The following is a 14874-nucleotide window of genomic DNA, read 5'->3' on the forward strand; positions in this document are numbered from 1 at the left end:
AGATGGCAGCAAAAGACACCAAGGCTTACCCAGGAAAAATTCACCACGAAGGAGAGGGAAGCCTGGGCTGCTTACCTGTGCTTAACATTGCTGATTGTGAGAACAGGTTTCTAGCTCAGCCCTTATAAATTTCCTTCTAGCACCACAGGTGTGCCCTAGGGAAAAGAGTCCTTCAAGTTTGTAACCTCAGACGATCAGAGCACTCAAGTTTCAATAGCTCCATCTCGTGAACAGTCCTGATATAGCAAATCTTCCGTGTTTCAATAGTGACACGTTGTGGGGCAGAGGTAGGAGAGACTGGGGTCTGTGTGAACTGCAGCAGTTTTCCATCTTTTAGTCTTTCATTTTTCATCTCTCCTTTTTTCACTTTTTCCCAGCCTTATTGAAATATAATTACAAATAAAATTGTAGTATTTTTCAAGTGTACCTACACACTGTGAAAAGTTTCTCACCATCAAGTTAATGAACACAGTCATCCTTTTTTTTGGGGGGGGGTGAACACCTAAGTTCTACTCTCTTGGCCTATTACAATCGTACAATACTGTATTATTAACTACAGTCACCGTGCTGCACATTAGATCCTTAGGCATTATTCACCTTATAACTGAAAGTTTGTACCCTTTACCAACCTCTCCTTATTGTTCCCATCTCTCCTGGCAACCACCATTCTACTCTCTGTTTCTATGAGGTCAACTCTTGTTAAAATTTTTTTTTGATTCCACATGTAAGTGGTACCATGCAGTATTTGTTTTTGTCTGGCTTATTTCACTTAGCAAAATGCCTTCTAGATTCATTCATGTTGTAGCAAATGGTGGAATTACCTTCTTTCTTAGTATACACACACATATATGTTATATTATATATAAAATGGAATATTATTCTTATATATTATACATAATATTTTCTTTATCCATTCATCCATCAGCAGAAACTTAGCTTGTTTCCATACCTTGACTCTTGTGAATAATGTTGCAATGAACATGGGAGTACAGATATCTCTTTGAGATGATGATCTCATTTACTTTGAATATATATATCCAGAAGTAGGATTGCTGGACCAGATGGTAGTTCCATTTTTAATTTCTTGAGGAACCTCCATATTGTTTTCCTAAACGGCTGCACCAGTTTACATTCCCATCAACAGTGTACAAAGGTTTTCTTGTCTCCACATTCTTGCCAGCTTTTGTTATCTCTTGTCTTTTTTACAATGGCCATTGTAACAAGTGTGAGGTGATATCTCATTGTCGTTTTGATTTGCATTTTCCTGATGATTAGTGAGCATATTTCCAGACACCTGTTGGCCATTTGTGTTTTCTTTGGAAAAAATGTCTATTGAGGTCCTTTGCCCATTTTAAAATTGGGTTGTTTTTATGTTTGAGTTTCTTATATACTTTGGATATTAATCCCTTATTGGATGAGTGGTTTGCGAATATTTTCTCCCACTCCATAGGTTGCCGCTTCGTTTGGTTGATGGTTTCCTTTCCTGTGAGGAAGTTTTTAGTATAATGTAGCGCTACTTGTTTACTTTTGTTTTTGTTGCCTTTGCTTTAGGTGTCAATTTCAAAAAAAAAAATCACTGTCAAGACCAAGGTTAAGGAGTTTACTCCCTATGTTTTATTCTAGGAGTTTTATAGTTTTATGTCTTACACGCAAGACTTTAATCCATTTTTGAGTTGATGTTTGTGTACAGTGTAAAACATGGATTCAGTTTTGTTCTTTTGCATGTGGATATAGTTTTCCCAATACCACTTATTGAAAAGACTATTCTTTCCCTATTGTATATTCTCATCTCCTTTGTCACAGATTAATTGACCATATATGCATGGGCTTATTTCTGGGCTCTATTCTGTTCCACTGATCTATGTGTATGTTTTTATGCCAATACCATAATATTTTGATTACTATAGCTTTGCAATATAGTTTGAAATCAGGAAGTGTGTTATACCTCCAGCTTTGTTCTTCTTTCTCAAGACTGCTTAGCTATTCAGGGTCTTTTGTGGTTCCATACAAATTTTAGGATTTTCTATTTCTATTTTCTATTTCTGTGAAAAATGCCATTGGAATTTTGATAGGAATTGCATTGAATCCATAGCTCACCTTGGGCAGTATGGACATTTTAACAATATTCATTCTTCTAACCCATGAACACTGAGTTATCTTTCCATTTATTTGTGTGTTCCTAACTTTATCAATGTTTGATATTTTAGTGTACAGAGCTTTCATCTCCTTCATTAAATTTATTCCCTAAGTATTTGTTTTTGATTCTATTGTAAAATGGGATTGTTTTCTTAGCCCATAGTTCATTGTTAGTGTATAGGAATGCAAATGATTTTTATATATTGATTTTGTATTTTGCAACTTTACTGAATTCATCCATCTTTCATTATTAAAGCCAGTTATAAGCAAGATTAAGACTTTGGACTCTCTTCCAAAGAGAAGTCTACTATGGAAGGACACAAACATACAGTACACATAATGTACTGTGTACACTTGTTCTTCATGTATATTATTAAAGCCTACAGCACCAGATATTCCCACCCATGAACTAACCAGGTCCAACCTTGCTTAGCTTCTGAGATCAGGTGCATTCAGTGTGGTATGGTCATAGACACACCAGTTTAATTTCAATGTTAAAAACAGATATGTATACCAAAAGAGAAATGACAAAATGGTAATGCAAAATATATGACAAAAGAATGATTTTATTAATAAAGAATACGTTTAAGTCAATAAAGATGAGTAATCCAATAGAAAAATGGACAAAGGATAAAAATAAGTATCTAACAGAAGAAAAAAAACACTTAAAGAGTTTTAATTTTACTTATTAAATATTAAGACTAAAAGCATAATGAGATGCTACTTTTCATCTAACAGGTTAATAAATATTTAAAAGTAGGATAAAGTGTAGTGTTAGTAATGGTGTGAAGAAACTCTCACAAACTGCTAGTGGAAATAAACATTAATTTAAAATTTTGGAAGGTAATTGACTAACATATACCCACATTTAAAATGCACATACCCTGTAATCTAGTAATTCCATTGTTAAGAATTCAGGAATATTTTCCAATTATTTTTTGTTTACATATCGCTTTGGATGCATTTATTTGTAAGTAACAGAAAATCCAATTTAAACAACAATGGGGGTTTACTAGGCCCTGGACATAGATCCCAGACACAAGGTGGGCTTAGCTGTGGTTTGATTCAGCATCTCAGTGATATCTTTGTTGACCCAGTTTCTTTCTAGCTCTCCTCTCTGACTTCTGCCAAGTCAATTTCATCCGAAGCCTAATTCTCCATCAAGGTCATAAGATGGTTGTCAACAACTTCCAAGGTATAGTGGATATATGCATGCTTAATGGCTGCAAGGCAGCTTTGAAACCTTTCCTGGGGTTACGGGGAAGTTCTCCATCTTATGAGTCCTTACTTAACCAATGTGGAATTCAGAAATTGTTTCCCAGACTCTCCTGTAGCTCTGCCAGTATGTTCAAATGGTTCTTGGTGTCAAAAAGTTGCAAAAACCATGCAGAGACTCCCTGGCAGAGGTGACAGTACTACCTTCAGAAGCAGCAGTGGTGGCGGTTCAGGCCCCCCAAGGGCCCAACATTATCTGCTAGCGGGGTAGTCGCGCTCAGTGGGAAGCAGTGGTGTTTTCCCCGGAGCAACAGGATATATTCTGCCATGTGTCCTATAATTCTCTGGCTTTCCCAGAGATTCTGTGAAGTCCCTGATATCCTTTAATAAATTCTCTTGCTGCTTAAACCATCCACAGTTCATTTCTATTGCGCACAAGAAAGAACTCTGACGTACAGAAACATGTTTCCTCATCCACATCTAGGGAAAGAAAGGTCACTTTCAGAAATTCTCTCAAAATAGCAATGAAATTCCCTTCTCTTAGACCTCTGGCAAACCTCTTTCATACCTCAATAGCTAGAATTGGGTCATTTTTTTTTTTTAAATTACTGAGGCTTGAGGATGGGATTATACTAATGATCTAAGGCCTGAGCCACATCCTTATCTGTTAAGGTTTAAGAAAAAGGACAAAGAAAAAAAAAGGACAGAGAGGTAAGGATACCCAGATGAGGATTAGGATACTTAGAGAAGGGTGGATGGGTGAAGGTATATGGAAGGTAGGAAGACCTCAAAGTCTACTGGACAGAGTACAGTGGTCCCTCGGTATCCATGGAAGATTGGTTGCAGGACTCCCATGGATATCAAAATCCACAGATGCTCAAGTCCCTTATATACAATGGTGTAGTATTTATATATATCCTATGCACATCCTATCATATACCTTAAATCATCTCTAGATTATTTATAATACCTAATACAATGTAAATGCTACGTAAATAGTTACCATCACGGTAAATTCAAGTTTTGCTTTTGGGAATTTTCTGGAAGTTCTTTTCCAAATATTTTCAGTCTACTATTGGTTGAATCCATAGATGGGGAATACGCAGATACAGAGGGCTGACTGCATGACTGCATGATTCTCAAGAGTGACTCTCACCCTCAGTACAACTGACATTTTGGGCAGGATGCAGTTTTGTTGTGTAGGACTGTCTTGTGTATTGTAGGTAACATCCCTGGCCTTTACCCACTATACACCAGTAGCAACCCCCCAACCCCCAAGTTGTGACAAACAAAAATGTCTCCAGACATTGCTAAATGTCTCCTGGGGGGCAAAATTACCTGAAGTTGGAACCACAGGGCTAGATGAATACCCTGGGGGGGAGTGTGGTGGGTAAGGGCAGTGGAGTCCTCTCATACTCCCAAGTTAGAGTGGGGAACTTCGACTATTCAGATCCTACAAAGTACAAGGTGGGTGAACAAACTCACTGCTACTGGGAGTTGTAGATGAGATTCTTTTTGTTTCTACGAAAGGTGTTGCAGGTGGCTGTTGAATCACCATCTCCAAAAAACAAATATTATTTTTCATAGAGAATACAGCCTAACTGCAAAGTGGAAAATTTATACTTTCTCAACTGCCCTATAATTTGCATGGCCACATCTCTCATAATGAGGTACTACACATTATTCAGAGAGGACATTATTCATCTCTCTTGCCTCCAGATGTATCCTCTTTGCATCACCCCTGAGTGATATTCCTTTTAATTCTCTTAGCTACTCAAACATTTGGCCAAAAGATTTGAAATTATTAGTTCAAAATTTAATCTTGTAGTTTCTCTTTTGTGATGGTGGTTGCTGTGTTGATACATAGATTTTTGGGGTTACCCAACACATACATATTAAAAACCTGTAACTGTAGCTTTAGTTACACTTTTTTTCTGGACAATTTTATCCTTTAGCATTATGAAGTGTTCTTATTCCTATTTATATCCTCTTGGCTTGAACTGTCTGATATCAAGATGATAACCTCTGCATTCTTATTGTTTCTATGTGCCTGGCATATCTCTATTTCTATTTATCCTTTCTGAATCACTTTGTTTAGGTGTACTGCTTATATGTGCCATGTTGGGGTATCAGTTAGCTTTTGCTGCATAACAAACTGTGACAAAACTTAGTGGCTTAAAACAAGAGCCATTTATTTAGCTCATGATTCTGTGGGTTGGTTGGGCATTTGTGGTCTAGGCTGGCTCAGCAAAACTCTGATGGGCTTACTCATGTAACTAACATCAGCTGGGGGTTGGCTGGTGGCTGAAAGATCTACAATAGCCTAATTCTCTTGTCTGTCAATTAGTAGACTATTGGCTGAGGATAGGGGGATGACTGGGCCATCTTTCATAATCCAGCAGGCTGGTCTCTGCAGAGAGATCACAGGGTTTCAAGTGCAGCAAGAAGGAACAAGCTCTGATGGCTGAAGTGTCGGCTTGCATCACGATTGCTAATGCCCCATTGGCCGAAGCAATTTACATCAACAACCCAGACTTAAGGGTGGTCAAACAGACTCCAGTTCTTGATGAGAGGATCTACAACATCACAATGCAAAGTCATAGATGAAGGGAGAAGAATTTGTAGCCAATTTTACAATCTATCATATTTGGGTTTTCCTTTTTGATTCAGTCTAAAAGTCTTTTTTCTTTCAATGTTAATTTAAACCCAATTACATTTATTACATGACTGTTAGGTTTGATCTCAATTTGTTATATCATTCTGTGCTGTATTTATTGTGTTGCTATTTTTATTATGTTTTTGCCTGTGTGGCCTGTTTGCTCCTTTAAATTTTCTTTTGGTTTTAGGAAAGTTTATATTTTTGTTTCAATGGTTATCTTTATAATAATGCCTTTTAGAAAATTATTTGGTCCCCTTTTTCTTTACTTCCTTATACTATTTGATTTGTCAGCTTTAAATGATATTTGTTGATATAATTTAGATAATATCTTTTTTTTTTTTTTTTTTTTTTTGTGGTACGCCGGCCTCTCACTGTCGTGGCCTCTCCCGTTGCCGAGCACAGGCTCCGGACGCGCAGGCTCAGCGGCCATGGCCCACGGGCTCAGCCGCTCCGCGGCATGTGGGATCCTCCCGGACCAGGGCACGAACCCGTGTCCCCTGCATCGGCAGGCGGACTATCAACCACTGCGCCACCAGGGAAGCCCCAGATAATATCTTTTGACTCCCATCTATTACATATTCACCAATCAAGTTACTTATTTTACTTTTCCTGTCTGATGTTTGCAATGTACTGTGAAATGGATCCAAAAAAGTAAGGCAGATTAATGGATGGATGGATAGAGGGATGATTAGATAGAGAGAGGTGTGATAAAGATAGATATGTGTGATAGTAAAATGTTAATGTTAGAAGCTAAGTGGGTGGGATGTAGGTGTGTTCACTGTAAAATTCTATGCTGTGTTTGAAATTTACAAAATTAAAACGTTGGGAGAAAAAGAACATAGGAGCCTGCCTAAAGGTGCTTCCATTGGCCAACTCCTGGACAAGGTAGAGTATCAAAATAAATAATGATAGCAGTGGATTATAATCTACTGAATAAAAATCCATGAGTCTGTGCTGATATAAATAAATATGTAACTGAATAAATTAATAAATTGGAGAGAAAGGAAAAGTTTTCCTTATAGAATAATGCCTACTAATAAACATAGGAGAAATGATGGATTAGAAAATCACCATTTTGCCACTATCATAGCAATAATAGTGTCAGGTGAGAATCATCAAAGGATGCTAAAACTAGTAAAAAAAGTTTAATGAGGAACAACACATTAATATAGTCTCAAAGTATATTTCCCCAAATTATTTATTAATTACAAAGAGAAAATAGTAATTTTTCAAACAACAAGGATTTACTATATAGTACAGGGACCTATATTCAATGTCTTGTAATAACTGTATTCAATGTCTTGTATAATGGAAAAGAATTGAAAAAAATATCTATCTATCTATCTAGCTATCCGAATTACTTTGTTGTACACCTGAAACTAATAAAATATTGTAAAGCAACTATACTTCAATAAAAAATTTTTTAAAATAGGAGGTTTTCTAGAAAGAAACCTGGTAGACACAACCTTAAACAATTAGTGTTTATTATGACTGTAAACACCAAGAGATGCACAATGATTTTATTTCCTTTGCTTTTCTTAGTGTCACAGTCTTTTGTTCTTCTTTGTAATAACTCTTAGTTTTTTCTGAAAGCTCCATCACATCAGGTATTCTATCTAATCCCCCTTTCTTTTTTTATTTTTTTGGCCATGCCACGTGGCATGCAGTATTTTAGTTCCCCGACCAGGGATCGAACCTGTGCCCCCTGCAGTGGAAGCGTGGAGTCTTAACCACTGGACCGCCAGGGAAGTCCCTCTCTAATCTTTCTTTTTTTCTCTATGGGACCTTCCTTCTGCAGCCCTTCATTTTCCTGTTTTAATCTGGTCTGGCTACTCTGCTGCACAGCTACCATTGTAGGGCTTACCTCCTGTCCTAGACCCCATCCTATAAACCATCTCCTGAACTATCTTCTATGAGTGTGGAACCAAGAACTTTGTAAATATATACAATAGATTGACATATTGGTTACAGAATTCTCCTGATTTAAATTTTGCTTGGCACACAGTGGAACCTGAACAGATACTTGCTGAATAACTTAGTTTGGCCATCCACATGTTATTGATACTTTCCTTTGTACCATGAAGCTTACGGGGAGGGTTTGGTTTTTTTTTTTTTTTTTTTGGCGGTACACGGGCCTCTCACCGTTGTGCCCTCTCCCGTTGCGAAGCACAGGCTCCGGACGCGCAGGCTCAGTGGCGATGGCTCACGGGCCTAACCGCTCCGTGGCACGTGGGATCTTCCCGGACCGGGGGCACAAACCCGTGTCCCCTGCATCGGCAGGCGGACTCTCAACCACTGTGCCACCAGGGAAGCCCTTGGTTTTTAATATATGATCATAAATATTAAATAAGTAAAGATAAATGAAATCACACATGTCTGTGTACATGCATAATTTTCTTACAAGGAAACTCAAGTATGTTTAATATGAAGGAATACCAATAACCATTTACTTACTGCTCCCTGAATCTGAAACAGAGAGCTAGTGTATGCCTGAGGGAACAGACTAAAGAAACTGCATATAACTCTAAAAGCAAATTAACAAAAGCAAGGGAGAGACGGTGAGGGAGCTCCTCTTCAACTTTGGATACTAAAACACATACTGGATTTTGGTGAAAACAGGAGAAACCTGCCCTCAAACGTCGAGATACACACAAGATAATACACACAGCTGTCCAGAATTATTTCTACTCTGTAAAGCAATTCTTTCAAAATAATGCTGATATTCATTCTCAGAAGTTATCTTCTGAGTAAAACAAGTAAAACAACTCCTGTCTAAGAGACACTGGTGGCAAAGGGCAGGTTATTTAAATAGCTGTGAATGGTATTAGAGAACTGGCAGCTGGTGGAAATATGATCATTCGTATATGGGATGAGAATGGGCTTGCACAGGGAATAATTCTACATAAAAAGGTTAATAGTTTCCTATTTCTCTTAAAAAAATTTGAGGCCATGTGGACCTCAAAATTTACACACCCATAAGTGGAAAGTGGGTAATTTTCTCTTCTTGCATTTTTAATTTTTTAGAAATATGCGAATAGATTAAGGAGACAAATAGTTCTCAAGCATGTTATATGTTGCAAAAAACTGAGTGCCCTGCCCCACACCATTCCCCTTTCTATTCCATACACATGATGTGTCTCCCAGGTGACATGTGGCAGTGGGATCTTAGTTCCCCAACCAGAGATCGAACCCTTCGCCCCCTGCAGTGGAAGCACTGGACCGCCAAGGAAGTCCTCTCCATCCTAATGTTATTGGTTTCAGCAAGTCTATTTGAACTCTTCTACTCCATGCCTCCTTTCCTGTAGGTCCTCCCCCATGACCCCCCAACACCCTTAAGTTTACCCCGAGAGTGGAGTAGGGGAGTGAAGACACCTCATTTACCTTTTGCCTTTCACTTTCTCTCTCTTAGACTCTTCCTCTTAGCACCCAAAAGGGCTTTCTCTTTCTTGCATTGCAGGGACTTCCCTTACATCAAATCCTTGTACTATTTACCCTCTCATTTACTGTAAAAACTCTTTGTTACAGTCCTCTGGGCTTGGCTTTGATAAACTTCTTTTCTCCTCAACAAGGCTTCGCTCCTCCCCAAAATCACAAGTGCTTACTTTCAGGCTACTGTCTCAACATGGACTTGAAAGCTCTATTTTGAAACTCAAAGCTGTTTTCAGCAGGGTTCTGTCCATCCAGAGAGGTTTATTTCCATTGGTTCAATCAGTGGGGGTAATGATGGGCTCACCGGAACCAGGGATTATCAGGGAGGAAAAAACCTATAGATTTAATATTCCCTGAAACGTTACACTGCGGATACACTCTAAGAACACATTTTATGAAGTTTCATTACACAGATGGAAAATCAATGTTACCATAAGCGAGTTTGGAAACAGTGAAACGTATCTTTGGAAAGCATCACTAGGGCTCCCTAAGCATCCAGTTCTCCCTTCCCTCCTGGGCATACAGAAGACCACCCTTCCTGATCCCATTCCAGTCTGACGGAGCTATGTGAGAAGTTCTAGACAGTGAAAGGTAATGAAAGTGAGAGGGCAGAGGCAGTGAACAGTTGCTATATGATGCTACAGATTCCCTCTTCCCATTTGAAATTGGAGTCTCAAGTTAAGACAGTTAAGCTACAAGATCAAACTCGTCTGAATGACTGAGACACTGCTTGGAGGACAGCGACCCTGGACAGTTGCTTGTCCCACAGAAGACTTTGCATGAGCAAGGAACAAATGTTTATTATGTTAAGATGCTGAGATTTTGAAATTGTTTATTATCAGAATATGAGCTAGCCTACCCTTATATACCCTCCTTCTTTGGCCACTGGCCTAATGCCTATTTAATGAGGGTATTGAGGGGAAAGCTGTGTTATTTTGATAGTAGAAACCTTTTTATTTTTTTGCAAGCAGTGAAACTCATTGACTCTTTCAAAAATATTTACTGAGTTGCCTACTAAGTGCCAAGTGCTAGAGACTTAACAGTATACAAAACAAACACAGTTTTTGTCCTTAAGGAGTTTACATTCTAGTGAGAAAGTCAGAAAAAAATTAATCAGGTAACAAAAAACTTGCTAGTTAGGATAAGTGTTATGAAGCAAATAAACAATGGCTGAGTTAGACACTAACAAGGGGGGAATCTACTTTAGACGGTGTTATGGGGAGGAGACATTTCTTCCAAGATATGAAGAAAGGGGTAAATTATTTCAGGTCATATGAGGAAAGAAAGATCTTAGTGAGAGTTTGAGAAACTGAAGTAAGACCAACATGACTGGGCAGTAATACATGAGGAACAAGTGGCAAAACATAAAGTCTGAGAGACATACAGAGACAGATCACGTTTTATCAGATAAGATCACCTTAATCTTTCCTTGATCAATGCCACACTTAAACACATCTATATTCATTTCCTTTTTCCCTCCATCTGCCTCAACAAATGACACATCCCTCATCTTTCTGACAGTTAATCCCTTCTCTTGTACCCTCCCTACTCTGGTTACCCTTTCCTCTCCTCTTTTCATGCACTTGGCTCCTTTGGTTATCCTCAGCTCTTCTGAATCTTCATTCTCTCCCCAGTGGATCAGTCCTGTCAGCCAACCTACAAAATACTATCTTCTGTCTTAAAAAAAACACATAATCTGATATTCTATTTCCTGAAAGCTTCTGATCTATTTCTATTTCTTTGTGTTCCTTTCTAGGCCCAGAGGCTTAAAATTAATTTGTATGCCGACTGTTGATTCCCAAACAAGATCTCTTCTTGGAGCTCTAATCTCATATACCCAATTGTCAATTTAATGACTCCACTTCAATGCTTGGTATAAACACTTCCCATCCTCTGGGCCCATCAGTGGATTATCCATCAGTTTTTTTTATTTTATATTTTTTTAATATGTCAGTAAATGATTCCACTGACAGCTCAGATGTTCAGGCCCCAAATCTGGGAGTCTGGCTTAGTACTGCTAATGCTAGCTTTCATGATCCCTTGCCTGGATTTCTGAAATGGTTTCAGGATTTGGCTCCATGCTTCTACCTTGCCTTCCTCTAATACATTCTCTACATAGCACCCAGAGTGGCTACTTTATTTATTTTAACCTGGAAAAATAAACTTTTAAAAATTAAAAAAAACTGTGGCCAAATAAACTTTTGTAACAAAAGTAGTATATATTCTGTAAAAAATTACACAAAAAAGATAGGCAACAAATAAAGAAAATAAGACATTTCCACTTCTAAAGATTACAACTGCTAATTCCTTAGGGTATAATCCTTCTAGATCTTTTTTCATAGTACATAAATACACATATGTGCATTTTATAATCAAAATGAGATATTGTAACATACATACTGTTTTGTGACTTGCTCTTTTCAGTTAATGATCTCCACCTTTCCATGGCAATACATTTTCATCTCATATTCAGTCCATCTATGTTCAAATTTCTTCAATTGTCCTGAAAACGCATTTCATAGCTGGTCTGTTCAAATCAGGATTCAATCCAGATTCTATGTCCCTCAAATTTCTTTTACAGAGCAGTGGCTTTTTTATAACTATAATTTTTTAAAGAGATGGGATCAGTTATTCTGCCTAATGTTCCACCTTCTGCATTTGTCTGGTTACTTTTCATGGTATCATTTAGTTTGCTCTTCTATCCCCTGTACTTCTTTATAAATTGTGTGTTAGATGCAAAGAATTGACAGATTCAAGTTAAACATTTTTGCCTGGAATAGATCATAGATGACGATATTGTATACTTCATATGACATCTCATCAGATTGATGCACACGGTGGCCTTTTAAAAATGTGTCGATAAATTGTATCATGTCACCGTTTCTTAAATGGCATTTATAGCTTCCTTTCCATTTCTTCTACAATACAAATTCTTTAACTTGGCTTACAAGGTTCTGAACGATTTGATGCCTGTTTACTCTTCCAACTTTATTTCATCCCATTCTCTACTTGTTTATTAAGTTTTTGCCACACTGTTTGCTTCCACACCCTGAACATGGGAAGTGCTTGCCTCCTAGGGCCGTTGCCCCTTGGTCTGGGAGGCTCTCCCCAGCCACTACTCTCCCGGCCACTCTTCCCTTCTCCTAATGTCAAGCATCTTCTCAAACTGCAGGTCTTTTAAAGTTCACCTCCTCAGAAAAACCTTCTCTTAAATAATTATTTAATAATTATTATTGTTTAAACTAGGTTCTTTCGAGGGACCCTCATACCCTTACATGCCAAGCACCCTGCTTTTTGTACCAAGATACTTTTTTGGTCCACCTTAATATCTGTGTCCTTACCTGACATTAAGCTGCACAATAGCCAGGACCTTGCCTACTCGGCTCACTGTGCACACAGTATTCATACACAGCAGCCCGCTGAATGAATTACCATAGGTCACAATAACCCTGAGGCTGCCAGGTCTTGGACAGGTGGCTGCAAACTCGCGCCCGTGGCAGTAACTGTAGCACTTCCCCGGGAAATTGTTAGAGCGGAGGAAAAATTATCTTTACGTGAAAGCACTCTGCCCACCTGCCGAGGAAGTACGGAGGAATGAGAAAATTCCGCCTGTGGAGAAAGCCGGCGCCGTAAGGCTGGGCGCAGGAAGAGTGGGGGCCCAGGTGAGCAGCGCCGGCGCCCGGTCTCCCTCACGTGACCGGAGGCGGCGCGCCGACTGCGCCTGCGCGATAGCTCCCGGAAGTGGCCAGACCCGAAGCGCAGGCCGAGCGGACCTCTGTCAGCTCGTCAGTCCGCCTGTACGGTACCCCGCGCGCCTCGGCCTTCGTCGTCGTCCCGCGGTCTTTGGCCCGAAGGGCGGCCGAGGCGCTCGCCATGGCGACGTTCGTCTCAGTGCAGCTGAAGAAGACCTCGGAGGTGGACCTGGCCAAGCCGCTGGTGAAGTTCATCCAGCAGACGTACCCGAGCGGCGGGGAGGAGCAGGCCCAGTACTGCCGCGCGGCGGAGGAGCTCAGCAAGCTGCGCCGCGCCGCGCTCGGCCGCCCGCTGGACAAGCACGAGAGCGCGCTCGAGACGCTGCTGAGGTGGGCCTGGGGCCGGGCGGGGGGAGGCCGTCGGCGGCCTGCCGCTCCCCTTGCTTCCTTCTCTCTTCCTGCCTCCCTCCTTCACACCTACTGCCCGGGCCGGCCGTCCTGCCCCTGTTGGCCGGGCGCGTAGGTGTGGTCTGCATTCCTTCCTGCTGAGCAGGAGCGGCCTCGAAGTCCCCGGGGACCCGACCCGCTTCCCCTAGCTGCCCGCCCTAGCCCTTGGTCCACCGAGGCTCGGGCCGTCGGCCACCTGGGAGGAACGGTCTGCCACGTACTGATCTCTTTTGCCACATTTACCCAGAACTGGTTTTCTTCACTTTTTGGTGGGGGGAGGGGGTCTCTGAGACTCCTCTCTTCCCCAGTTTTTGCATCACTGCAAAACTTTCTTGGCCAGGTTTGGATTTCGTAATCGTAGTTGCTTCAGGGAAGTGGCAGAATTGGAACACTGGAACCCATGTTTATTACGTACTACCCTGTCCACTTCGGAATGAGCCATCTTCCTAGCTTCATCGTAACCGAACGACAAATGGAGAATTCCATAGGTTAGGAGCTGCCATTATTTGAAGTTAAACTTGAGTGACATTAACGTTCAAGATAGGTTGCTTTTAATCAGTTTGTTCACAAACAGGTATGCAGATATTGGAGTAAATTTGTTATCTTAGCAAATGTTTATTGAGCTCAGGCTGTATTTAAGGAGAGTTCCTTTTGTAGTTCTTTCTAGTTAGGATGGCAGAACATTTTCATAGCACTTTATAGTTAAAAAAAATTATTTCGCCCATCTTGTTAATGATCTCATTTCCTATGTGTAACATATTCTCCTTGTTTCACGGGAAAAACACAGCTGTATTAGGATGCAGGTAGGAGCAGCTCAGGTTAAACTAGCTTAGTAACTGCAAAGTCAAGGAATATTGCTTCCTTATCTTTAGGCATTCCAGGAGATCATCCTGCCTCTATGATGATTACCTCTTAGGAGAGCTTTGTTTCTCTATTGGGAGAGATGGCCACTGGCTCTCCTGTAATTACAGTGGTCTTAGCACTCAGGATCTTGGCTCTCCTGTAATTACAGTGGTCTTAACACTCAGGATCTTAGGTAAGAGTACTTTTCTCCTACACCCTGGCGAAAGTCTATGGAGGCCTCTGATTGGGTTGGCTTGTGCCCATGTATGATGGTGGGAAATGGCCTAATTTAATTGCCCTTGTCTGAGTCACTCTGCTGGTTTAATTTCTCCATGCAGCATGGATTAAAGTAATATTAGTATGGACTGGGGAAGAGCTGGTCCTCCAGAAGGAGGATACTGAATAGATTGCTTAGAGGGATGATGACCCCTTGGTGTCAGTTTTAAAGATAAG

The 14874-nt window shown here is 40.2% G+C and overlaps 1 protein-coding gene across 1 annotated transcript in view; it reads left to right on the forward strand.

Moving 5' to 3' along the window:
- Positions 1-13171: 13171 nt before the first annotated feature.
- The window catches only part of PDCD6IP (programmed cell death 6 interacting protein), a 61030-nt gene continuing 59327 nt past the window's right edge, over positions 13172-14874 (forward strand). Inside the window, exon 1 of the mRNA XM_079932794.1 lies at positions 13172-13521. Coding sequence (XP_079788920.1) covers positions 13313-13521 — 209 coding nt within the window. The 5' untranslated portion in view covers positions 13172-13312. The remainder of the gene's footprint in view (positions 13522-14874) is intronic.

This window comes from Stenella coeruleoalba (assembly GCF_951394435.1).
Source record: "Stenella coeruleoalba genome assembly, chromosome: 10".
Lineage (NCBI taxonomy): Eukaryota > Metazoa > Chordata > Mammalia > Artiodactyla > Delphinidae > Stenella > Stenella coeruleoalba.